At 24.7% G+C, this 24,163-nt stretch overlaps 9 protein-coding genes across 11 annotated transcripts; 5 read left to right on the top strand and 4 right to left on the bottom strand.

Annotated features, from left to right (window-relative positions):
• Positions 1-72: 72 nt before the first annotated feature.
• On the bottom strand, positions 73-1,780 carry LOC108000356 (splicing factor 3A subunit 3). The gene is made up of 2 exons (XM_017060619.3): positions 1,568-1,780; positions 73-1,487 (listed from the first exon to the last, which is right to left on the bottom strand). The coding sequence occupies exons 1-2, from the start codon at positions 1,778-1,780 to the stop codon at positions 195-197; spliced, it is 1,506 nt and encodes a 501-aa protein (XP_016916108.1). The 3' UTR covers positions 73-194.
• A 72-nt stretch (positions 1,781-1,852) lies between these two features.
• LOC108000446 (prefoldin subunit 6) lies at positions 1,853-3,253 on the top strand. Of its 2 annotated transcripts, XM_017060765.3 has the most exons (5): positions 1,853-1,985; positions 2,076-2,300; positions 2,514-2,583; positions 2,683-2,878; positions 2,992-3,253. In XM_017060765.3, exons 2-5 carry the CDS (start codon positions 2,298-2,300, stop codon positions 3,119-3,121), a joined length of 399 nt encoding a protein of 132 aa, XP_016916254.1. In that variant the 5' UTR covers positions 1,853-1,985; positions 2,076-2,297; the 3' UTR covers positions 3,122-3,253. The 2 variants fall into 2 exon arrangements, with proteins under 2 accessions (XP_016916254.1, XP_016916263.1); XM_017060774.3 differs by lacking the exon at positions 1,853-1,985 and having other exon boundaries at positions 2,085-2,323.
• A 76-nt stretch (positions 3,254-3,329) lies between these two features.
• LOC108000428 (COMM domain-containing protein 2) lies at positions 3,330-4,723 on the top strand. Its single transcript, XM_017060742.2, has 5 exons — positions 3,330-3,808; positions 3,884-3,961; positions 4,035-4,117; positions 4,194-4,367; positions 4,452-4,723. The coding sequence occupies exons 1-5, from the start codon at positions 3,742-3,744 to the stop codon at positions 4,656-4,658; spliced, it is 609 nt and encodes a 202-aa protein (XP_016916231.1). The 5' UTR covers positions 3,330-3,741; the 3' UTR covers positions 4,659-4,723.
• Positions 4,724-5,008: 285 nt separating this feature from the next.
• On the top strand, positions 5,009-7,841 carry LOC108000403 (rhodopsin). Its single transcript, XM_017060710.3, has 8 exons — positions 5,009-5,279; positions 5,405-5,643; positions 5,736-5,842; positions 5,925-6,031; positions 6,124-6,271; positions 6,364-6,474; positions 6,623-6,789; positions 6,864-7,841. Exons 1-8 carry the CDS (start codon positions 5,110-5,112, stop codon positions 6,970-6,972), a joined length of 1,158 nt encoding a protein of 385 aa, XP_016916199.1. The 5' UTR covers positions 5,009-5,109; the 3' UTR covers positions 6,973-7,841.
• On the bottom strand, positions 7,090-9,712 carry LOC108000411 (rhodopsin, long-wavelength). 2 transcript variants are annotated; one of them, XM_017060722.2, is made up of 6 exons: positions 9,413-9,712; positions 8,842-9,176; positions 8,499-8,746; positions 8,146-8,404; positions 7,887-8,053; positions 7,090-7,792 (listed from the first exon to the last, which is right to left on the bottom strand). In XM_017060722.2, the coding sequence occupies exons 2-6, from the start codon at positions 9,166-9,168 to the stop codon at positions 7,660-7,662; spliced, it is 1,134 nt and encodes a 377-aa protein (XP_016916211.1). In that variant the 5' UTR covers positions 9,169-9,176; positions 9,413-9,712; the 3' UTR covers positions 7,090-7,659.
• Positions 9,713-10,484: 772 nt separating this feature from the next.
• LOC108001101 (DNA replication complex GINS protein SLD5) lies at positions 10,485-11,408 on the top strand. Its single transcript, XM_017061961.3, has one exon. The coding sequence runs from the start codon at positions 10,679-10,681 to the stop codon at positions 11,333-11,335; it is 657 nt and encodes a 218-aa protein (XP_016917450.1). The 5' UTR covers positions 10,485-10,678; the 3' UTR covers positions 11,336-11,408.
• A 32-nt stretch (positions 11,409-11,440) lies between these two features.
• On the bottom strand, positions 11,441-17,648 carry LOC108001091 (ATP-binding cassette sub-family C member 4). Its single transcript, XM_017061950.3, has 18 exons — positions 17,291-17,648; positions 17,088-17,198; positions 16,859-16,993; positions 16,584-16,788; positions 16,294-16,519; positions 16,025-16,181; positions 15,698-15,947; positions 15,407-15,598; positions 15,012-15,298; positions 14,750-14,933; positions 14,334-14,674; positions 14,051-14,255; positions 13,747-13,966; positions 13,433-13,663; positions 13,093-13,323; positions 12,720-13,021; positions 11,988-12,635; positions 11,441-11,921 (listed from the first exon to the last, which is right to left on the bottom strand). Exons 1-18 carry the CDS (start codon positions 17,362-17,364, stop codon positions 11,859-11,861), a joined length of 4,062 nt encoding a protein of 1,353 aa, XP_016917439.2. The 5' UTR covers positions 17,365-17,648; the 3' UTR covers positions 11,441-11,858.
• Positions 17,649-18,120: 472 nt separating this feature from the next.
• On the top strand, positions 18,121-20,523 carry LOC108001195 (tubulin alpha chain-like). Its single transcript, XM_017062100.3, has 5 exons — positions 18,121-18,357; positions 18,534-18,753; positions 18,867-19,168; positions 19,344-19,925; positions 20,075-20,523. The coding sequence occupies exons 1-5, from the start codon at positions 18,355-18,357 to the stop codon at positions 20,312-20,314; spliced, it is 1,347 nt and encodes a 448-aa protein (XP_016917589.2). The 5' UTR covers positions 18,121-18,354; the 3' UTR covers positions 20,315-20,523.
• A 655-nt stretch (positions 20,524-21,178) lies between these two features.
• On the bottom strand, positions 21,179-23,364 carry LOC108000499 (nuclear inhibitor of protein phosphatase 1). The gene is made up of 6 exons (XM_017060877.3): positions 23,018-23,364; positions 22,834-22,894; positions 22,602-22,755; positions 22,052-22,272; positions 21,768-21,971; positions 21,179-21,687 (listed from the first exon to the last, which is right to left on the bottom strand). Exons 1-6 carry the CDS (start codon positions 23,044-23,046, stop codon positions 21,325-21,327), a joined length of 1,032 nt encoding a protein of 343 aa, XP_016916366.1. The 5' UTR covers positions 23,047-23,364; the 3' UTR covers positions 21,179-21,324.
• Positions 23,365-24,163: the final 799 nt, after the last annotated feature.

Below are 24,163 nucleotides of genomic sequence, written 5' to 3'. Positions count from 1 at the left end.
ATTAAATATAATTTACAAATATAGATTCAACTTCAAATTTATCAAAATAAATATCAAAATATTATAGAAATATTGCTTAGAGTTTATATAAATAATTTTTATTATTTATGATATTATACAGATAATATAAATAACAGGCAGATATTAAGTATAAAAATGAAATGTATGATGCTTTGTAATATAATAAAATATATCTATAATAGACCTTGTCTTTTTAAATCCTCATATGTTTTACGATTAACAACATTTCCAAGAGAATCTTCAAATTCTTCTTCTTGTTCTGGCTGCCAACGTTCTGCTTGTTTCTGAGCTTTTAATTTTTCCCATAAAGCTAAGGCATCTTCTATTTGTGTCACATTAGCAAAATGTGCAGTATTTGGAATACCAAGACAACGCATACCATGTGCATGTCTCCATTCTGCAAAATGTCTTTGAAAAGCTTTTGGTCCTTTATATGTAAAATTTCCACATATTTCACAATTATAACTAATATTCAAGCCATGTAATTTATATAACCAATATGGTATTGGTTTACCATCCCAACCAAGAGGAAGATTTTTGGGATTATAAGGAACCTCATTATCATCTTCTTCTTCTGATTCACTAGCACTAGCTTCAGCATCAGAATCTCCTCTTTCACCTTCTGTTCTGGCTTGTTTTCTTTGAACATTTTCTTTTGTGGCTACACGTTGGGTTGATACCAATTCTGCAAGTTTATATACATGAGATTCTAAATATGCAATTTCTTTTTGCTTTTCAGAATTTCTTCCCTTTCCAGATTTTCTATTTTTACTACTTTTAGCTAATAAATTTGGATCCAAAGATGCTTCTCCTTTTGTACTAAAAAGTCTTTGAGCTCTTTCTTCTAATGTACCACCACATTTTAAACCCAAAGCCATTAATGCTGATTTTAATCTGTCTAAACCAAGAGATGCAAGTTCTTCCCATGAAGAAAAAGCAGAAAGTTCTAAATGAGCACCTACATGAGTTAAAGCACTACCAGTTTCTTTTGGCCATCCTGGAAATGTGCTATTTTCCCATTCTGTTTCAAATTGTTTGCTTGCTTCCTCTAATTCTGCATTTATATCAAGTAAAGGTCTAACTCTACTTAAGTAATCAATCAAATATTCTAATAAAGATTCCACATACTTTTGATATTCAGCATTTTTTCTTTCTCTTGGTATATCAAATAAATGATCAAAAGTTGATAAATATGTAATATAATCTATTTTTTCTATTCCTTTAAGATTTATATATTTTTCATAACATTCATGAAGATCAAGATATTTTCCATAACCTTCTTCATCTGTAAATTCAACGAGATTTGAAAGTTCTTCTGTTGGATTTTCCCTCATTTTAGCTAGTTCCTCAAATTCTACAGACATTGGAATACTTATTTCATTAGGATGTCGACGATAGAAATCTTTTATAGATTTCAATCTAGAATAAAATTCGGAAAATTCATTTGGCCCAGAAAGTGCTTGTACCTATATATAATAAATATAATAAATATATATATAATAAATATTTATCATTATTGAATTATATTATAAGAGATTTAACATACTTCTTCTTTTCTTTGTCCATCTTTATCTTCATATAAATCCTGTAAATGCGAAGTACTATCCATATACTGATCAAGTAACATTTTTAACCGATGTTCTGAATTTATGCTTTCTCTATGTCCTGGCTTTTTGTAAAGCATTTCTTTGACCATTGCATCCATTAATCTTTCTCTTTCTTCATGATAACGTCGTTGCTGTTCTAGAATCGTTTCCATTTTTCTAATTTATATAAAAGCAACACTTGCTTATCAACTAAATACAAGATATAGTATACTTTAACTAGATATAATAGATATGATTGTATACAGTGATGCAGTGTCACCATCTTGCGATTATTGTAAAATATAATCTAGGGAATTTAAAACAATAAAAATTATAAAATTATATAATTTAAAAAATATATATATATTTAAAATATATGTAAAATATTTTATTTTTTGTTAATAAAATAGAAAATAATTTTATATCTATTATGCTTATATTTTGGTACTAACTATATTTATATTTTAGGATATGTATGGTATAATATATACATACTGTGGAGATATATACACATCTGTAACACATTTAAGCTAGTCAACATTAAGAAGGGTTAAAATAATATAGGTTAAGCAAATTTAATTAGAAAGAATACCGATATACTTTACAAAATTTTCTATTTCTTTTATTCTTTGTTAAGAAATATTAGTAATACAATTCGTGGAAAAGATTGTTACGGAACATTATCCCAATATGGTATGATATGTTTAAAATGAAAAGTTAGTAAAATGCAAGACAATTGTAATGAACCTTGTGAATTAGAAAAATTATATTTGCTCATTCATTATAATAAAATACATTTAATATTTGGAGTGTAATCGGATATTTATATTTTATATTATTATAATTAATTATTAAATAATTATTAGTTTATCATTATATTAATATATTAAGAATTTTCTATTTCAGACGAATATGACAGAAGAAATTCAAAAAAATTTAAAAACAGAGTTAGACAAGTATAAACAAGTTCAAAAAGGTATTTTATCGATTTTCTTATATAAATTATATTTTTTATATGTTATGCAATTATAATTAATTAACTGCCTTGTACACACATAGATTCTGTTTGTATCAGATTTCCACAAAGCATTGAGTCAAAGACAGCAGTTGGATGGACAATTAAATGAAAATATTGCTGTTAAAAAAGAATTAGATCTCTTAAAATCAGAAGATGATGTTTTTAAATTAATTGGACCAGTTCTCATTAAACAAGATGTAGAAGAAGCAAAGCAAAATGTTGCTAAACGAATGGAATATATCTCCTCTGAATTGTAAGTTATTAATTATATATCTATGAATTAAATATGAAAGATAAGAAAAATATCGTCATATATATAAGACAAGCACAAATGACTTATAATATAATTATATATTATAATTGTAGGAAAAGAGTGGAGGAATTGATAACTACATTAGATAAAAAACAAGACACACATCGTGAAACATTGGAAAAATATCAACAGATGTTTCAACAAGCTCAAATAAAGGCATCATTTTCTCAACCAAAAGCATAATTTCACATATGAAATAATTACAGCGTTGTCGCTTTTTGTTATATCAATATCAGAGAACAAAAAAATTGTATAATCACAAATGTGATTATTCTTATTTCTAATTAAATTTGTTAATAAATTTCTTGTGAAGCACTTATTACTTTATTTATTTAATTGTAATAATAATAATAATAAAAATAATAAATCTAAAGAAAACCTAAAAATAATTTTATAATATTTTATTAATATATATATAATAATATTATTATTTGATATTTAAAAATCATATTTTTTTAGATATAAGTTTGTATAAAATTTATATTAAAGTCATTTAACCTAACATTATATGTGCCTCTATTAAATGTCTTAATAACAATTTATATTAAATATATTACATTCCACAACTTATTATAAATTTCATTTTTATGGAAGAATAAATAAAAATTAAATTTATTTATTAATTCTCGTAATACGTATAAATTTTCATTTTTATGAATATAAACATAGATCGATACTTAAGTCTTAAGTATATTGTAAATATGGCGGTTTGACAACTGCTTGTAAATTGTAAGATTAAAAATTTTGTTTATTTATGAAATTTAATAAATAATTATACAATATTAATTTTAATAAAATAAAACATGTTATTAACATTAAAACCAGATCATAAGAAACATGTATTACTTCTTACAGATTATACACCGCAAGGTATGTAAAATTTTATCGATTAATTTCATTTTACATATTTATTTTCAATTACATATTTATATATATCTTTTTTAGTTTTACAAGATTTTTGCAAATTAGCTTTAGATTATTTGCAAAAAGGACCAAATATTAAATTATATAATGCAGCAGCTCGTAAGTATTTTTATATTAATAGTTAAAAGAAAAAATTTTTTGTATTATTAATTTAACTATTATTGATTTTCAGAAAAATTGGAAGTTGAAGTAAGCCTAATTAAAAATTCAGTTGAAGGACTTGTTAATTTATTAATAGAGAGTTGTAGATATAAGGTAATATAAATTGTAACGACTTATACATATTTCTGTTAATTTATAAAATATTTAATTAAATATTTAAATTTTTCAGTTAAACTCTGAAGATTTTAGAGATTCTATAATATCTTTAGGTTTTTCAGAACAGCAGGAAATTATATTAAGTAAATTATATAATGTTAAAAAAGATGAAATATTAGATACGCTCAAGAATATTGGATTTAAATTACCAAAATACCATGACATGGAATGGAGATTTGAAGTGCAGGTATTATATCGGATAATATATCTTCAATATATTAAATTTTTATATTTTATATATTTTATATTTTATACAATATATTTTTTATAGATTGCATCAAGAGCATTATTAAAGCAAGTTGCTCCACTTATTACTTTGGATTTATCTATAAAAAATTCTGATAAGGATGAAAATATTGAACATATATTACTTCAAACTGATCCTATTAATTTATCATATATAACACAACAATTAGAAGAAGCTGTACAAGAAGGATACAGTCAACATATTCGTAGACTTTCAAGAGTCATAAAATGATAATACTATGTGTGTAATGTAATTAAATTTTATGCAATAAAGTATATAAAATATATTACAAAATATTTTTAAGTTATTTTTAATTATACATTAAAATAATACATCATATGATTTAAATATGAAAATCTATTGATCATTTTAACTTAAATTCAAAAGCATATGTAAAGTTTCATTTTGACTAGATTATTTTAAATTTAAAATGACAGTACTCATATCATACTATTATAAAACTTATATAATAGTAATACAAATGCATTATTGTGATTATATATGAATTTATTTGAATATTTTATTGGATGACTTTATTGGATTTTATCTTGCTGAACATATAAAAGAACATTAATGCGTTTATAGTTATAGTAAGATATGAACAGTTAAGTGTAAAAGAGGAATGTGTAGTTTTCTCTAGTTTTTGTGTAGTTTTAAATTTTATTTGTAAATTTAGTAAATAATGGATACATTAAATATAACAACTTCTTTTTTTATTGAAGTTGTGCCTTCAAACATCTCTATCTTAACTACTACTGGACCACAATTTGCAAGACAATTGATGCGTTTTAATAATCAAACAGTTGTTAGTAAAGTACCTGAAGAGATGTTACATTTAATTGATTTATATTGGTAATTTATTTTTTGTTAAATATATATTTTTAATATATATTTTTTAATAATATATTTTTTGTTAAATTTATTTTTTGTAAAATATATTGTATTATTATATTGTATTATTATATTTTAAAATACAGGTATCAATTTCCACCATTGGATCCATTATGGCATAAAATCTTAGGTTTAGTTATGATTATATTAGGTATTATGGGATGGTGTGGAAATGGTGTAGTGGTTTATATATTTATAATGACACCATCTCTAAGAACACCAAGTAATCTTCTTGTAGTAAATCTTGCTTTCTCTGATTTTATTATGATGGGTTTTATGTGTCCACCTATGGTAATTTGTTGTTTTTATGAAACATGGGTTCTTGGTAAGAAAAAATAAATATATTTATTTATAATTTTAAAAATATTTATGTCTCCCTTTGCAAAACTTTATATTAAAATAATGATTTTTATTTAGGTAGCTTAATGTGTGATATTTATGCAATGGTTGGATCATTATGTGGATGTGCTTCTATATGGACTATGACAGCTATTGCTTTAGACAGATATAATGTTATAGTAAAAGTATATATGTATATATATTTATATACTTTATATAAATAGATACGGTAATATTATAAAAATAATATAATAAAAATATTTTTAGGGTATGTCTGGAACTCCTCTTACTATCAAAAGAGCTATGCTTCAAATTTTAGGTATTTGGCTTTTTGGTTTAATATGGACAATTTTACCTTTAGTAGGATGGAATAGGTAATATTTTAATTTTAAAAATGTATTCTCTTATTGTTAAATAAAAAATAATAAATATCTTTAATAATTATCATATTGTATTTATAAATTAGATACGTTCCGGAAGGTAATATGACAGCATGTGGAACGGATTATCTTAGTCAAGATTGGACTTTCAAATCATATATATTAGTTTATTCTTTTTTCGTATATTACACTCCATTATTCACTATTATTTACAGTTATTATTTTATCGTTTCGGTAAATGTATTGGAATTAAACATTTTTAATTTATATTTATAATTAATTTATAATTATAATTGTAATTAATTATATACATCACCATTTTATAGGCTGTTGCGGGTCATGAAAAAGCAATGAAAGAACAAGCAAAAAAAATGAATGTCGCTTCTTTACGATCTGGAGATAATCAAAACACTAGCGCTGAAGCGAAATTAGCAAAGGTATATTACATTTTTAAGAATATTCAAGAATATTTATTAATTTAAAAGATATAATGAATAAAATATGAATATGAATTTTATATACATAAATAATTTAAACTATATATATATATATATATATATATATATATATTTATTTATTTTACAGGTAGCGCTAACGACAATATCATTATGGTTTATGGCATGGACACCATATCTTGTAATTAATTATATTGGAATTTTTAATCGATCTCTTATCACACCCCTTTTCACAATATGGGGTTCCCTCTTTGCAAAAGCGAATGCAATATATAATCCGATTGTTTATGGAATTAGGTATGTATAAGTATTTTAAATTTTGATGTTGTCTTAATTGAAAATAATAATATTATTTTATATTTTATATATAGTCATCCAAAATATAGAGCTGCATTGAAAGAAAAACTACCCTTTTTAGTATGCGGCTCGACGGAAGAGAAAACTACTGCAACTGCAGGAGACAAAGCTTCGGAAAATTAAAAAAACTTATAGTAAACTTTTATTATAAATAAAAAAAATTGAATTTTTTGTAAACTGAATATCATTTGAAAATTGATTGTAAGGAGAAAGTGTTTGCAGGAAATAATTAGACTGAAATTCAATTGCTTGCAGATTTGGTTTTATTTGGTTTTATAAAATTAAGATATTAGGACACTCTCTTCATATTTTATTGCAATGTGATGTGCTTACTAATCTAGTAAATAGAGCTGCTATACCAAAGTGACCATGTATATACCGATACACAATAAATTAATTACGCAAAATCATACCTATGCGTAAATATTAATGATTTGCATTGTGGTGAAATGCAAATCATATATTCAATCACAGGTGATAAAAATGTTATTTATTTTATCGTGTAATAAAATTTCATATACTGAAATTGTTCTTCGTCGAATAGATATGTACTCTTTGCTAGGCTGTAATTTCGAATTTTTAAACATAATCAATTGTTTTTAATTTCAAATATTAATTATAATCGAATATATTCTTTTCATAGAAAAAAAGATTTCTTAATATTATATCAGATACGTTTTTTTATATTTACAAATCGTGTCTGTAATAAATTAAATTATTTGACTCTAGTCAAATATTTCAATCTATATCATTGAATTGTTGAATTTTTTGCGTTACGATTTGAAAAAAAAAATTTTGTGGTATATTATTTTACGCATTAGATTTTTCGTTATCCGTAACAGTAGTTGTACCGGAGGTTGTAGATGTAGCGTCTGTAGATGGTTCAGCAGCGCATGCCAATGATGGGAATTTCGCAAACAGCGCAGCTCGATATTTCGGATGACTGAAAAAAGAATATTAAAAAAAAAAAAAAAAAAAAGAAAAGAATAAAATTTAATTCATTTTCAATTTATTTAAATTTATGTAAATATAGTTACCTAATTCCATAAACTATCGGATTGTAAACTGCGTTGGCTTTGGCGAAGAGAGAACCCCAGATGGTAAAAAGTGGGCTGATTTTAACAAGATTGAATATGCCCGAAAAATTAATGACGAGATACGGAGTCCAAGCCATAAACCATAAAGAAATTGTCATAAGAGCAACCTAAAGTTATAAAATGTTTTATTATATTATGTAAAAAGTTTGACAAGATGAGGATAAAAAAATATAAAATATAGAATCATATAGGATCGTACTTTGGCCAATTTACATTCGGCACTAGTATTTTGATTTTCAGATGATCGGAGAGAGGCAACATTCATCTTTTTTGCTTGTTCGCGCATATTCTTCTCATGGGCAGCTACCGCTTGAATGATAAACCAATAACTATAAATGATAAGGAACAGAGGGACGAAGTAAACCCAAATGCCGTAGCAGACAAGGTAAGAAGCAGATAATAATCCTCTGTTAAAGTAATCGGTGCCGCAAGCGGTCATATTACCTTCAGGTACATATCTAAGAAAGAATATGAATAAATTTCGTTATTTTTAATCAATAAATATATATATGAAAAATATTTAAAATATATGAATCAAGAATCAAAATTTACCGATTCCAGCCAAACATAGGTGCAATAGTCCATCCGAGAGAGAACAACCATATAGCTATTATACGAATGAGAGCTCCATTAATGGATAGCGGTTTACCAGATAAACCTTTCACAATTACATTATATCTATCGAATGCGATCATCGTCATTGTCCAAATGGAGCCACATCCGAACAAGGAGCCCAACATCGCATAGATTTGACAGAAAAGAGGTCCGAGGACCCATGTCTCGTAATAACAATTGATTACCTATCAAACAATAACGAATTTTAATAAGACTTTATAACTTCTACGATTGATTGAAATTATTTTGATAGCTCAAAATTAAAAATTATTTTACGCACCATAGGTGGAGACATGCAAAACATCATAAGGAAATCACTAATGGCAAGGTTGATTACGAACAAATTGCTTGGCGTGCGAAGACTTTTTGTTGAAAGAAATATATAGACGACCATTCCATTTCCCATAACTGAGATAAAACCAAGCATACCTATTACGAATCCAAGGATTCCATGCCACATGGGATTTAATGGTGGGTATTGATACCAATGAGCATCAATTAGATGAAGCATATCAGGTGGAACTTTGTCAACCACTGTTTGATTATTGAATCTGGCTTGGCCACCATAAGAGAAAGCTTCATAACTTGGTCCCGAAACAGCAATCATTTTTGAGTCTACATATATTCAAAAATTTGTTTGAGATTTTATATTTTTTTATTTTTAACAAAACAAATTGTTTGAGTTAATTGGAAATAAAAAAATTTTCTACGATGTATAAAACATCACTAAATTAATAATTAATTAAATTGAAACATCATCAGAGATAGCATAATTAGTAAAATTATGATTTTTAATGCATTGATTCCAGAGTACATTTGAAATGAATAAAACATTATCAATTTTTTCTTACCTTCGGTCTATTTGGAGAAAATCGTAATAATACGAACTAATCCAAGTAGTTACACGTTCTGTAAGCTTAGTTTGAAATGGCCACGGGATTACTTAAATTTAACAGAAGGATGTAGGAAGGCTGTTAGGTCACTGTTGGATGCGGCTCGTTTTAACTGTTTCACGTCCATTTAAATATGAACCGATCTTGTGCTTTGACCCTACCATATGTACCCAATCTGTCTAGTTTTCTATAATTTCTTACTAGCCTAAGACGGTCTTAGAACGTTAAAGTCTTAAGATTGGATTTTATTAAATTAACGAGGATTTAAGAATACCTTGACGTGTTTTTAGTATCGAAACAGAAACCTTATAAAATTAAAATAGTAATACAACATGAATTAAAAATTGTAGAACACGAAAAATCATTTTATCTTTTAATAATAATAATTTTCTCATATTCTTTTCTATTTTTTTCACATTTTAATTTAAATCATAATTATTCTATCCTTTGATATTTTTTTTGTCATATCTTTTCATATTTATTTTAGATTTTATTTTAATTATAATTATAATTCTGTACTAAATTCATATATTACTTATTTTATTCATATATATGTTAGAAGAAATATTATTATTTTTTATTATTTTATTTTATTCGTCTATTTTTTCAAATCGAAATTAAATATTTAAACATTAGTAGATTAGTAAATATGTAAAATGAGGATATATATATAAGTTTTATATAGATTATTTTAATATGGTTTCGTAATATAAGAAGCTTATTATTATAATATATTGTATTTTTTTTATTAAAGTTTTTTTTTAAACCATTTAGATTTTTTTATAAAATTTTTTATTTGATTTTCTTTTGGATCAATATTTTCATTTAAATTATGTTATTTATAATTATGTTATAAGTTATATTTATATTATATATATGTTATAAGTTATAATTATATTACATAATAAATAATATCTTTCTTTAATATAAAAAAATGAAAATTATAATCTTTAATAAATAATCTTTATTCAAATTTAAAACCTTATTTTATTCGCGGTTTAAAATTAAATAACGAGAAATATCGAATTCAATCATATGTCACGTGATATAATTTCAAATAACAACGGAATGATTTTGATTTCTTATATATTATTTTTTAATTAACCGATATCGTAGCATTAAGCTATTGAAAACTGTTAAAATACAAATTCATATAATAATAATTTATTTATTATTTATTATTTATTATTATCCTCGTACTGTGTTTTGTAAAAGATATAAAATATGGAAGATTCAGAAGCACAATTGACAATAGAGAATAGTGATCAAGAAGAAGAAGAAGAATTAACAGCTCAAAGTGTTTTATTAGCTATAGAAGAAGCCTGGTTAAATGAAAAATTTGCTCCTGAAATTTTACCACATCGGTCTGATTTAGTTGATTGTATGCTACAACAAATTACACATATGGAAGAAAACATGAAGAGGTTAGATAAAGGAGATTTAAGATTAATGATTCATAGAATGGAATTAGATAGGATTAGATTTTTGATATCTAGTTATCTTAGAGCTCGATTAGAGAAAATTGAAAAATATACCATTCATATACTTTCTGAAGAAGCAAATAGATCTTCTGAAGAATGTTATTTAACGGTTGCAGAACTTCAATTTGCAAAAGAATTTCTTGCAAATATGGAAACACTTTTTAAAACAATTGCTTTGCAACATATGCCTGGAAATTTTCAGACATTTGAAGTTAATAAATTAACTGTAAAACCTAACATGAAAGCATATGTATTTTTAAGGGCTAATAATAGGATTGATGGAATCATACTTCCTGGTTCAATGGATGAAGAGATAGATTTTGAATCAGGTTCTCAACATATTATACAATATAATGCTGTATCAGATTTAGTTAAAAATGGTTCTGTTCAATTAATTTGATAATAAAATTTTATTATTGAAATGTAAAAAAAATTATGTATTTTTAGAATAAATTTATTCATTATATAATGAATTGAAAATTGATTTGATATAATATACATTTAATATATTAATATATAATATACATAGTTTATTAAAAAATAATTACAATTATACATTTATACAATATATTTAATATATAGGAATTTTTTTGGACATATACAACATATATTTATATATATTTTTATTTTAATTTTATAAAATGATACAGAAAATATATTCTTTATTATATCAAAAATAATGATATCAAAAATTTTTATATAAAGTAGATAATATTTTTACTTATTAATATTTTCAATATATGTGCTCAATATTTTTATTAAGTAGAATTTAAGAAATTGTATTAAAGATATTACAATTTAAAAAAGTACATAAAAATATTATATACAATTTAACTTATAAAGTTTTGATTGCAGAAAATGTCATTATATACATAAAATAAAGAATTATTAAAATAGGAACAATATTGGTATTTATTAAAAATCTAATTATCATTATCTTGTGGTGATGATTGTAATGTTGTATCAGTGATTACATCATCATAAGCCTAAAATTTAATAAAAATTAGATAAATTGTTATAATAAATATTAAAAACAAACGAATTTAACATACCTCTTTTGCAATTTTTTTAAGTTGTTCAAACATTACTTTTCCAGTTTCTTTGACCATTTTAGTAAAATGGTTTTCTTCATTATTAAGTAAAATGTATGGATGATCAAACTCAATTGCCATTCCATGATCCATAACTAGTACTTTATTATTATCCATTATAGTATTTAATCTATGTGCTATGGTTAATACTGTACAATCTTTAAATTTTTGTCGAATAGTTCTTTGTATTAAAGCATCTGTTGTTGGATCAACATTAGCTGTAGCTTCATCAAGAAGTAGAATCTTATTATTTCTTAAAATTGCACGTGCTAGACAAAGTAATTGTCTTTGTCCAACACTAAAATTAGCTCCTCCTTGTTCAACATTATGATCTAGAGAAGAAACACTTGTTTTTAATTCTACATCCTCGAGAGCAGACCAAAGAGTAGCATCATCAAAATTATGAAAAGGATCAAGATTATCACGAAGCGTTGCTGAGAATAATACAGGCTCTTGTGGAATAATTGAAATTTTCTTTCGTAATTCATGAAGACCTATTTGCTTTGTATCCAACTTATCTATATAAATAGAACCTTCGAGTTTAGCTAAACGAAACAAAGCTGATATTAGCGATGTTTTACCAGCACCAGTACGACCAACTATTCCTATCTAAAAACATAAAATTTAATATTAGTTTTAAAGTGATTTTCTTTAATAATATAATTTTTTTTATAACTTTTATAAATAAATTACTTTTTCACCAGGTTTAATAGTAAAACATAAATCTTTAAGAACTGGTGGTGCTGAGTCTTCATAACGTAAGTACAAATGATCAAAATTAATTTCTCCTTTAAAAGGCCATTGTGCAGGTGGTTTCTTATTAGGTTCACTTTCGAATGGTCCTTCTTTGTCAAGTTGTGTAAATTGTAGAATTCGTTCTACACTTGTCATTTGTGCTATCATTTCTGCAGTTTGACGCATTCCATGTTGAAGCATTCCACACAAAATTAATACTTGAGATATGGCTAATCCTACATTTCCCGCAAATGTATTTCCTAAAAATATATATTTTTTAACTACATAATACTATTTTTTTTAATAATATATAAATTAAAAAAAAAATTACCGTTATCGAGTACAATGAAACTATATGTAATAAAAGCAATGAAACAAATAGAGACGATATCTAATGCAAATCCAAAAGCAGTACTTGTTGTTATAGTCAAATAATAAGCACTAGTATGAAGATCTTGATGAACATCAAATTCCTTACGAACCATATTTTGTGCGCAAGCAGAACGAATTGTTGTTAATCCTAATAATGAAGAACTAACATGGGAAAAAACAGGACTTTTTGCTAAAATTTTATAAAAAAAATTATTAATGATATCACGTTGATTAAATTCTTCCTTATAGATTAAATTATCTAATAAATTTTTCAAATGTAAATTATAAAATAAACTTACTAATTCCTTCAAAACGTTTCATATTTTGTGCAGTATTAAGATAAATATTTCGTATTTTCCAATATAAGAAACCCATAATAAACATAGGAAATATTGTCCACCAATTAATAATAAGAACTTGTCCTAAAATTCCAACCATTACTGCAAATATTTGAATAGATTCTATCATTGTTCTCGGTAAAATTTCATCTACCGATCCAACATCTTTTGAAAAACGATTTAGAATACGACCTAAAATTTAAGATTATCATATTTTTTTATTAAGATATTAAATAATAATAATTAAATTATATATTTTTATTTAATATATTTACCAGAAGGATGTGTATCAAAAAATAGCATTGGCGCTTTTAATAAACATGAAAACATGAGATTATGAAGATTTTTACTAGCATTCATACATATTTTATAAAATACGATATTTCTTATGGATGTCAACACTATACTTATAATGATAAAACTTCCATAAATCCACAAAGCAGTATCACGATCGAGGTAACTTAAATCTTTAGAAGTTGCGTTAATATTCCATGTCTATATAAAATAAAAAAAATAGCTATTATTTCTTAAATTAAATTCTTAAATTAAAATAAATTATAATAATAAGAAAATACTAACAGAATTATCAAAACTATTATTTTCTAATGTTGAAAAATTTGAAATTGTATCATTAAAATTATCTATTTCAAATAAAAATGTCTTATTCATTAATTTATCTATATTTCCATCAAAAGACAATGAAGTTGTAAGGTTTTGTTTCAATATTTGTAATGTATAATTATTATTAATATAATATTTAATGTGCATTTCCTCTTTTTTTGTCCTAAAAAAAAAATAGCAATTTTTATAATATATAAGATAAATTTCATTATGAATGAAATAAGAATCAATAAATATTAACCAATAAGCAACCCAATAATCACAACCACTACTTCCTATTTGTCCCAAGACTAGGGACCATATAAAAGTTAGAATCATCAGAACAGAACCCCCAGCTCGAAAATATTTCCAATAAAGAGATTTAGAAACATTTCCTTTAGCCATTAATTCTTCAGTTTCTTTTGGCTCCGTTTCTTCATCATCTTTACTGTTGTTATAATTAATAGATGTATCAAATGTAATACTTTCATCAATTTCCATACTCTCTGAATTTTCTTTATTTTCTTCTGTTGAAAGCATTCTTAAAAAATCTATACGTTTGCTTTGAAGTTCTGTAAATGTACCTTCACATTCAATTTTACCCTACAATAAATATTACATTAATAATATTAACATGATAGTATAATGATTTATTAATTATAAATTATTATTACTTACATTATTCAATAAAATAATATAATCGCAATCTTTTAAATACTGTATTTGATGAGTTACAAGAATTCTTGTTTTATTTCGAAGATAATGTTTTATACATTCATTAAATAAATGTTTTCCTACATGAGTATCAACTGCTGATAATGGATCATCTAATAAATAAATATCTGCATTTCTATATACAGCCCTATTATAACAATCATATACATAATTTTTTAAATAAATATGTCCATATAAAATCATTTATCTTTTTATTAATATGCACCTTGCTAAATTAATTCTTGCTCGTTGTCCACCACTGAGTGCTGCACCTCTATCTCCAACTAAAGTTCTATCTCCATAATTAAATTGTTGAAAATCTTTAATAAGAGCACATACCTTAATAACTTCATTATATCTTTCTTTATCATAAGACTGTCCAAAAAGTATATTGTTACGCACTGTACCCGAAAATAACCATGCTTCTTGACTAACATAAGATACAGTACCATTTATTTGTATTTCTCCTTGTGATTGTTGTAGTTCTCTTAAAATTAATTGAAGAAATGAACTCTGAAAATGTAAATGAAATTATTATGTAATTAAGATTATTTGATATTAGAAATAACTATATTATTTTTTAATATATTAATATATTTAATATATTTTTTAATATATTACCTTTCCTGCACCAACTGAACCAACAATAGCATAAAGTTTACCAGATTCCATATGAACATTAATATCATGTAAAGTATTTGCTATTGTATTTTCTGTCCATGATGCTGTAATATTTTTCATTATAATATTACCATCTCCATTAGCTTGTTGTGAATGAATTATATTATTATTTTCTTTCAATAAAAGAAAATTCTAAAAAAATATTAAAATGTTTGCATATGTGTTTATATATGTTTATATGCTCTAAACTACACAAAATTTACGTGGAATAAAGAATGATAATTAGCTCACCTCAAGTCTTTTAATAGATACAGAAGCCTCTGCTACTGCTGATACAGCCATAGGATATAATATTGCCATAGTAAGTTGAAGAATATTGAAGTACTGAGCCATTGAAAATACTTTATCAGCAGATATACTATTTCCGAGAAGTACATATGCCATAATTGTAAAATATAATGTGGTACGTTCAGTAAATACAAATGTAGCTAAAGTAAAACCTCGTAAGTACGATGTAAGCGTCAAGATATCTATCTCATAACTAAAAAATAATTATGCATTTAAGTAAAATTATTAATAGATAATATTTGTATAATATGATAAAACATAGAAAAGAACCTTCTGACAAGACTAACAAAATTCTCAAATGGTTTTTCCCAAGTATACATTTTTATAACTTGAATGCCAGCAATTATTTCTGACATTAATCGTACTCTTTCATCTGTTCTAATTACAATTTTTAATCTCAATTTTGATATCCATTTTCCCATATATCCTAAAATAAAATTACAATTAACATTTTTTTAAAAAAATTTTTTTTTTCTAATAAATATACTATAGAAAGTTTTAGAAGAAAACTATTATATTCATTATAATAATATACATACCTTGAAGAGGTATAGTTTGAATACTTATAAGAAAAACTCCAGCTAAAGATGCAATTCCTACACTCTTCCATATCATGAAAGTAATTAGAGCACCTTGAATCGGTAATATCCAAATATAATGTACTGCTATAAACAATTGTTCAAATCTTGCTACATCATTTGAGAGTAAATTTATAATTTGTCCTGAAGTAGTAATATTAGTAGAAGATTTTGATAAACGCAAAATCTGAAATTAGAATCTATTTCAAATATTTGATACATATAAATTTTTAAATGATCATTTGTTTCACCTTTCTATATATTAAAGAAGAACATGCTACTCTCATTCTCATTCCAACTTCCATTAAACCTAACATAGAGTGATGATTAATTAAAGCTCCAAGTAAAGATATAAGTACAACAGATGAAGCATAAATATATGCCTCAGTGGCAGTGGATGTTGCTCTAGGGTCAAAGTGCCAAATAAGAAAACCTAATATATATGGTTGTAAAACTCTGGAATATTATTATAATGTTATTTATAATAAAAAATTACAAAATAATATATAAGAAATTTTTTATTTACCTTAAAATAACTGCTAAAAAAAATTGCCATCCTCCATAATAAGCAAATGACCATACGAATGTCTTTTTTAAAGCATTAAAAAATTTAGGCTTTTTATTAGCTTCTTCTGCTAACTTTATCTCTTTAATCCAATTTCTAAACATGAAGATAATATAAATATATTTTATGATATAAATTTTATTTGAACATCTTTACTTATTAATCTCATATAAAATATGCTAATATTTACCTTTCAAGTTTATCTCCAAGATGTTGGCTAACATCATTTGGCATAACATTATAAATATCTTTAAGTTCAAGATCATGATTTCTTCCATACCAAAATAGGGGTTTTAACCACCTTAAATGTAATAATAAAATAGTTAGTTTTTAGAAAAGTACAAATAATAAATTATGTAAATAAGTAAATTATGAATAATATGAAAAATTTACCAAAATACTAATTTACTAAAAAAATTCGCCGATAATTTTGGATTAGGATTATTATATTTCTTACTAGTATCCATGATCAATTGTATTACACATACTACAGCTATTCGTATAAGAACAAATCATGCCGCACTTAAAAATTGTTTGATAGCTTACAACAAGTCATTCTAACGCATTACATTTAAGAGTAATTCTTTACGTCATCATCAAAGAGTCACAAATAACAATTCAGATTCTCTTAACCGATTGGTAGGATTTTCTGTTACGATACAAAGTACTAAGAAACCTATTAAAAGATGATTACAAGACAAATCATGACACGTGCACAAACATGTACACGATCGATTAAATACGATTACATAATACGATATATGATCTTTTTAGATAAAAAATTATTACACAGTATTTATCTATAAAAAATGAAGATGAACAAAAAAGTCAAGGTTATTAACTTGGCCTAAATATTAACAAGTTATCTTTAGCTACTTATTTTTAAAAATCGTAATGATCTAAAAAAAAATAATATTTCTTGTTTTATTCATTAATATATAATGAAAATAAATATTTTAAAAAGATATATTAAAATATGCTAATTATATACATTTTATTAAAAATTATACGTATAATAAATAATATTTTACAAATATAAAAAATATAATAAATGTCTATTACTATTAAAAATTACGAAAGTTTTATAAATTTTATATTATATAAATAAATATATTTATTATAAAATAAAATACAAACTAATGTAACATAATATATATTTTTATATATATTATATACATGTACAATATACTTTATCAATATTTTATTCGATGAAAAATCAAACAAAGTATATATATGATATTTTCAACTTTCTTTTTTTTTTTATTTTATTTCATTATATGGTTTCGTTGTCCAGACAACTAAAATAAATTATATTCACAGTATTTTTCTTGGGTAGCGGATGGCCGACTTCCAAAATTTCTTGTAATTAATAAAAATTTTTAATTTTTTTTCGGTTCAACAATCTAAAAAAATCTAAAATAATATTTCAAGATACGTGTTATTAAAAAATAATCAAAATGGTATGACATATTTAAATGAAATTCATAGTCCACTATACTATTATATATAAACATGCTTTTATATCTTTTTTAATAACGTACAATATATAAATCTTCTATATCTTATAATATGACAAATTGACCGAAGATCTATTTTTATTTAATTGTCAATCGATAAAAAAAATTATAAATTTTAGCGTGAGTGTATTTCAATGCACGTGGGCCAAGCAGGTGTTCAAATGGGCAACGCATGTTGGGAATTGTATTGTCTCGAACATGGAATTCAACCGGATGGGACAATACCATCAGACAAAGTATCCGGAACAAATGATTGTTTTAACACATTTTTTAATGAAACAAGTTCTGGAAAAATGGTACCGCGTGCTGTGATGGTTGATTTAGAACCCACAGTCGTTGGTTAGTTTAATTTTCATAAAAAAGAAATCTTATTGCAAATCATAAAATCTTTTAAAACATATACAGCTAACAAGTGATGTTCAGAATTACGAATATGACAAAATTTTCTATAGACGAAGTAAGAATAGGACGTTACAAGCAATTATACCATCCTGAGCAATTAATCACAGGAAAAGAAGACGCTGCGAACAATTATGCTCGCGGTCATTATTCTATTGGTAGGGAAGTAATAGATTCTGTAATGGATCGGGTGAGAAGATTGACGGATCAGTGTACTGGACTTCAAGGATTCTTTGTCTTTCATTCGTTTGGAGGAGGTACAGGCTCAGGATTCACCTCATTGCTTATGCAAAAATTGTCCGATGATTACGGAAAAAAGAGCAAATTAGAATTTGCTGTATATCCAGCACCACAAGTATGAAAATTGTGAAGCAAGCATATAACTAACCAACAGATGTTTCTGTTTTTATTTTTATTTTTATTTTTTTTGTTTTATATATATATATGTATATAATACATATAATTGTTTTATACAGAACTACATACATAATTCATATATATATATTCCCATAAATAAAAACAATATTTAGGTATCTACCGCAGTTGTCGAACCATACAATGCTATCCTTACTACTCATACCACGATCGGACATTCGGATTGTGCGTTTATGGTAGACAACGAAGCGATTTATGATATCTGTAGGCGAAAACTTGGCATTGAACGACCTTCTTATGCGAATCTGAATCGTCTTATTAGTCAAGTGGTATCTTCGATAACTGCTTCCTTGAGATTCGATGGTGCTCTGAACGTAGATCTGACGGAATTTCAAACAAATTTGGTACCATATCCTAGAATTCATTTTCCATTGGCAACTTATGCCCCTGTGGTATCGGCTGATAAAGCCTTCCACGAAGGAATGTCCGTTGCGGAGATAACATCTGAATGTTTCGAAGCGTCTAATCAAATGGTCAAGTGTGATCCTCGTGAAGGAAAATACATGGCCTGTTGTTTACTTTATCGTGGCGAGGTCGTACCAAAGGATGTGAATGCTGCGATTGCCGCAATGAAGAGAAAAAGTTGCATACGTTTCGTTGATTGGTGTCCAACTGGTTTTAAAGTCGGTATCAATTATCAACCCCCTACCGTTGTTCCAGGCGGAGACCTTGCCAAGGTATTAATTATTATGTAAATATGTCACCGTCAGCAATTAAATAATAACAATAAAATTTAATGTTTCATAACATTGTTTCTACGTACTATAGTTAGAACATTAAAATTCAACTGTACGTAAAAGTTATATAATAATTAAATATGGTATAGGTACAAAGGGCAGTTTCAATGTTATCAAATACAACTGCTATCGAGGAAGCTTGGTCTAAATTAAATTACAAATTCGATCTTATGTATCACAAACGAGCGTTTGTCCATTGGTATGTTGGAGAAGGTATGGAAGAAGGTGAATTTGCAGAAGCGCGAGATGATCTTGCTGCATTGGAAAGAGATTATGAAGAAGTTGCACTCGAATCGTCAACTACGCCAGATGCTTCATTAGAATATTAACAAACAAAAATGCAATTCGTATAAGTATTTTGGCATTTTCCAGCTGCCCAACAAAAAAATTTATACATAATTAAATTAATTGTGTATAAAAGAAAAACTGCTATTTTATACTATGCTTCTTATGTCTTGTGATTTGTTTATTTATTTTTACTTTTTTAATAAAATTATTTTTTTATAGAATTTATAAAATTATATATTGATAAAATAAACAGAAACTTCAATTTTTCTTCCCTTGAATCTTTAAATGATCCTTAATATATTATAGAAAAATTTTTACTCACTATAAAATATCAATTTGGACAATAAAATGTATAAAATTATAAAATATTCTTTAATTTTTAAATAATAAAAATTTAGTTAATTAAGAATTTTAATCTTTTAAAATTAATCAATTATATTAAATATACGAAGAACGATTATTTACTACTTTCTCAAGACAAGGAACAGAATATACTGTGAAACAGTATTATCATATTTTTACTTAAATAAAAAAAATAGATATAATAGATTATTACATATTAATGAAAAAAACTTTTTCAATTATATTAACAAATATTTTTTTTTAGTGACAAAATATTGTATCAAGAAAATTTTTATAGCATTTCCTTAATATTACATTTATGTTTTTTAATGTTAAAACAAGATAAAACTCTATTTATTTATGTTTGTTTATCTTACAAGAAATTTTAATTACAATTTTTATCTCCTTGGAAAAAAGTATAATAAATATTTAAATTTAAATTGATAATATATATAAATGAAAAACAAATTACTATTTAAATACAATTATAGTCGGTTTCTCTTAAAATAAATTTAATGAGAGTTTCAAAAGATAGTAATATAGATAATAAGAAGATACTAATATAATTAGTAAACAGTTATTTAATATTAACTAAAATCTTAAAGTAATTTATTATACGAGTAATTTATGCACAGATTCTTATATAACTTAATTTTCTAAATTTCAAATAATAAAGAACTGTCTAATAAAAATAAGTTTCTTAATACTATTACACCAAAAGTGTTGGAATGGGCTTTTTGCCAGGCCAAGCTTCTTTGGCGTATTTTTTCTTTTTTGGTTCCATTGTTCGTGTATCAGTAGGTCCTGGTATTTCAGGTATATGTGGTGTTTCTGTTTGTATTTGATTCGGTGTCATTTCTACCTCAGGTGCTGGATTTGGTAATGCAATACCAAGTCGAGACGATAGTGAAGATAATGCACTAGAAAATGGATTAAGAGATAACGACGATGGAGTAAACTGTTCTGGTGGTATATCTTGATAAAGCTGAGGTGTAGTTGTCATTGGCTGAAGATGTTTTAAAGGATTATGATCCTCTGATAGAGATATTAAACCTCCTTCCATACGCATTCTCTAAAATATAAATCAACAATAAATTTAATAAATTAATAACATAATCAATATTAAATTTAACAACAAATATTAATTCTTACTTTACTGGGAACGACAGTAGTTTGTACAAGATTACGAAATCTTCCAACTGATGGATCAACATCTTCCGGATTTATTACTTCTTCATCATCATTGAAAGTAATTCCTTTTTTTTTTCGTTTTCTAGTTGGTTTATGAATTTCATCATCTGTAATGCCTAACATAGATATACGTCTATTATGTGCAGTATTAAATTCTGTTAAATTCTGTAATTAATGATATATTATATTGATATATATTTTAATAATATAATTTAAAATTAAATTACATAAATTTTAATGCATACATCAAGTTCTGTTTCTGTTTCAGGTAAACCCAATAAACCACCAGCATCTGTATCTTCTGATAGTTTTTCTAATTCTTCAATAATAGGTCTAGTACCTGTTTGAGGTCTTTCTCTAATGATATAATACCGAGTAGAAGCTCCAAAATGAAATGTACTATCAATTGGTAATTGTGTAGGTTTATGTGGTTCCAAACGAAGATTACCAATAAATGTTCCATGTGCTAAGAAGTCAATTAAAGTTTGTAATAATACTTATTATTAATTAAAAATTAATAATATTTATTAAAAATTCTCATTAAATTCTTATATATTACTTTATTAATTTTTTACAAATTTTTTTTTATATAAATACAAGTGTTTTACAGTATAAAATTTTTACAAAACTTATAAATTTTTAATGTTAATAAAAATTTAATACACACACACGCACACATACACACACATATATATATATATATATATACACATACACATATATATATATATATATATATATATATAAAATAAAGTGATAAATCGATCTCTATAAAAATGAACATATAATACTTACTGCTACCCAAGTCAACAAGAAATGCACGATTCAGATGTTTATGATAAACAAGAGCAGCATGAACACGAGAACAAGAAGCATGATCTATGCAAAAATCATTTAACTGTTGATTACGCCCAAATAAGTAACATTTCTTCTCATCAACCATTAATTTCTAAAACAAAATGTCTTTAATATACATCTAAAAATTAATAATTCTTTAATTATTAAGTACAATATAAGACTGATATACTTGAATTAATTTATCATTCTTCAGTACATCTAAATGTAATCCAACTGGTGGTTTCCCAGCCCTGAAAAACATAACCTGCGTATTATATATTTGATATTTTTTTCTATCTATGGATATCATTGCATGTCAACTAAAATAGTTAAATAATTATTCGAAAATTTTAATAAAAATTATGCAAACGTACCAATTGGGTACTTCGTAATGATTAGCCATCACTACTTTAAAATAATTTACTTTGTTATTTTAGATATAAAATTAAGAAGGAAGAAAAACACATTCGATGTCAGCAATACCAAAATGTCATATTAACCAAACATTAATAAAATTTCATGATAATCTTTTATAATAGTTTTCATTCCTACTCCATGTTCTGTAGATATTTATTGTAATAGTACAAATGATAGGTACATATATATATATATATATACATATATATATACGCACCCTAAAAAAAGTTATTTTTTAAGAATTTTAATGTAAGATATTATTTTGATGTCATATATATCTCAAAATACTTATATCATAGACTTGATATACAATAGATCTACAACTCAATGTATTTTTGTGTCACATAATTTAAGAACTTCGTTACCATTTTTATATTATATGCAATGTAACTATAATGTTTTTCTTTGAAAATAAAAATATAATATTATTAGTAAAAAACTATTAGCATTGTATAGCTTACTATCGATAACTGTATACTATATATTAAGTTTGAGCATTTTTCAAAAAGATGGTGCTATTAATTACATTTTTAAAAATGATAATATATATTTATATATATTATATATAAGATATTTTTAATAAATTATAAATTACAAGTTTTTTCATAAATTATTATTAAAAATATTCAAATAATTTGTTTTTTAAATTAAACAATATATAGAAATCAATCATTTAGAGTAAGTGAAATTTTAATAAGTTTCAAAAAGGGTATAACTTTCATTTTTTTATTAAAAATAACATATTAAGTTTTCGTTATTTAAAATCATAATTTGACTTAAAAATTATACAATTTTTGGATTAAATAATATAAAAATGCATTGAATAATAAATTTACTTTATACTTATAATTTTTTGCACATTAGTAATTTAAAATATAGAAATAGCCAAAATCTTAAAATATAGTAAATATATTGATTCTAGTTTGTATTTTCTCTATATTTGATATTTACTTATATATATCTTTCAAGAGCATAATTAAATAATTAAATAACCACATAAGATATAATCTTTAAAAAAAATTTTTTTAAAATTTATATTCGTTAATATTCGTAGATTTATATTATTAATATTAATATAATGTTAATTATAATAGTTATATATA

The sequence above is a fragment of the Apis cerana genome, linkage group LG15 (genome assembly GCF_029169275.1).
Source record: "Apis cerana isolate GH-2021 linkage group LG15, AcerK_1.0, whole genome shotgun sequence".
Taxonomy (NCBI): domain Eukaryota; kingdom Metazoa; phylum Arthropoda; class Insecta; order Hymenoptera; family Apidae; genus Apis; species Apis cerana.
The sequence above is the reverse complement of the archived record's forward strand: the minus strand, read 5'-3'. Positions and strand labels throughout refer to the sequence as shown.

Coding starts and splice junctions, on each gene's coding strand:
- LOC108001101 (XM_017061961.3), top strand. CDS start 10,679: ATGGAAGATTCAGAAGCACAATTGACAATAGAGAATAGTGATCAAGAA.
- LOC108000403 (XM_017060710.3), top strand. CDS start 5,110: ATGGATACATTAAATATAACAACTTCTTTTTTTATTGAAGTTGTGCCT. Junction 5,280..5,404: donor CATTTAATTGATTTATATTG/GTAATTTATTTT, acceptor TTTAAAATACAG/GTATCAATTTCCACCATTGG. Junction 6,790..6,863: donor CCGATTGTTTATGGAATTAG/GTATGTATAAGT, acceptor TTTTATATATAG/TCATCCAAAATATAGAGCTG.
- LOC108000446 (XM_017060765.3), top strand. Junction 2,584..2,682: donor GTATAAACAAGTTCAAAAAG/GTATTTTATCGA, acceptor TGTTTGTATCAG/ATTTCCACAAAGCATTGAGT. Junction 2,879..2,991: donor GAATATATCTCCTCTGAATT/GTAAGTTATTAA, acceptor TTATAATTGTAG/GAAAAGAGTGGAGGAATTGA.
- LOC108000411 (XM_017060722.2), bottom strand. CDS start 9,168: ATGATTGCTGTTTCGGGACCAAGTTATGAAGCTTTCTCTTATGGTGGC. Junction 8,747..8,841: donor TTTGCATGTCTCCACCTATG/GTGCGTAAAATA, acceptor ATTGTTTGATAG/GTAATCAATTGTTATTACGA. Junction 7,793..7,886: donor CCGATAGTTTATGGAATTAG/GTAACTATATTT, acceptor TTCTTTTTTCAG/TCATCCGAAATATCGAGCTG.
- LOC108000428 (XM_017060742.2), top strand. CDS start 3,742: ATGTTATTAACATTAAAACCAGATCATAAGAAACATGTATTACTTCTT. Junction 3,809..3,883: donor TACAGATTATACACCGCAAG/GTATGTAAAATT, acceptor TATCTTTTTTAG/TTTTACAAGATTTTTGCAAA. Junction 4,368..4,451: donor AATGGAGATTTGAAGTGCAG/GTATTATATCGG, acceptor TATTTTTTATAG/ATTGCATCAAGAGCATTATT.
- LOC108001195 (XM_017062100.3), top strand. Junction 18,754..18,866: donor TTTAGAACCCACAGTCGTTG/GTTAGTTTAATT, acceptor AATTTTCTATAG/ACGAAGTAAGAATAGGACGT. Junction 19,169..19,343: donor CTGTATATCCAGCACCACAA/GTATGAAAATTG, acceptor AACAATATTTAG/GTATCTACCGCAGTTGTCGA.
- LOC108000356 (XM_017060619.3), bottom strand. CDS start 1,780: ATGGAAACGATTCTAGAACAGCAACGACGTTATCATGAAGAAAGAGAA. Junction 1,488..1,567: donor ATGGACAAAGAAAAGAAGAA/GTATGTTAAATC, acceptor TATTATATATAG/GTACAAGCACTTTCTGGGCC.
- LOC108000499 (XM_017060877.3), bottom strand. CDS start 23,046: ATGGCTAATCATTACGAAGTACCCAATTG. Junction 22,756..22,833: donor AGAATGATAAATTAATTCAA/GTATATCAGTCT, acceptor ATTTTGTTTTAG/AAATTAATGGTTGATGAGAA. Junction 21,972..22,051: donor AAACAGAAACAGAACTTGAT/GTATGCATTAAA, acceptor CATTAATTACAG/AATTTAACAGAATTTAATAC.
- LOC108001091 (XM_017061950.3), bottom strand. CDS start 17,364: ATGGATACTAGTAAGAAATATAATAATCCTAATCCAAAATTATCGGCG. Junction 13,022..13,092: donor TTTCATTGTACTCGATAACG/GTAATTTTTTTT, acceptor ATATATTTTTAG/GAAATACATTTGCGGGAAAT. Junction 12,636..12,719: donor CTATTAAACCTGGTGAAAAA/GTAATTTATTTA, acceptor TTATGTTTTTAG/ATAGGAATAGTTGGTCGTAC.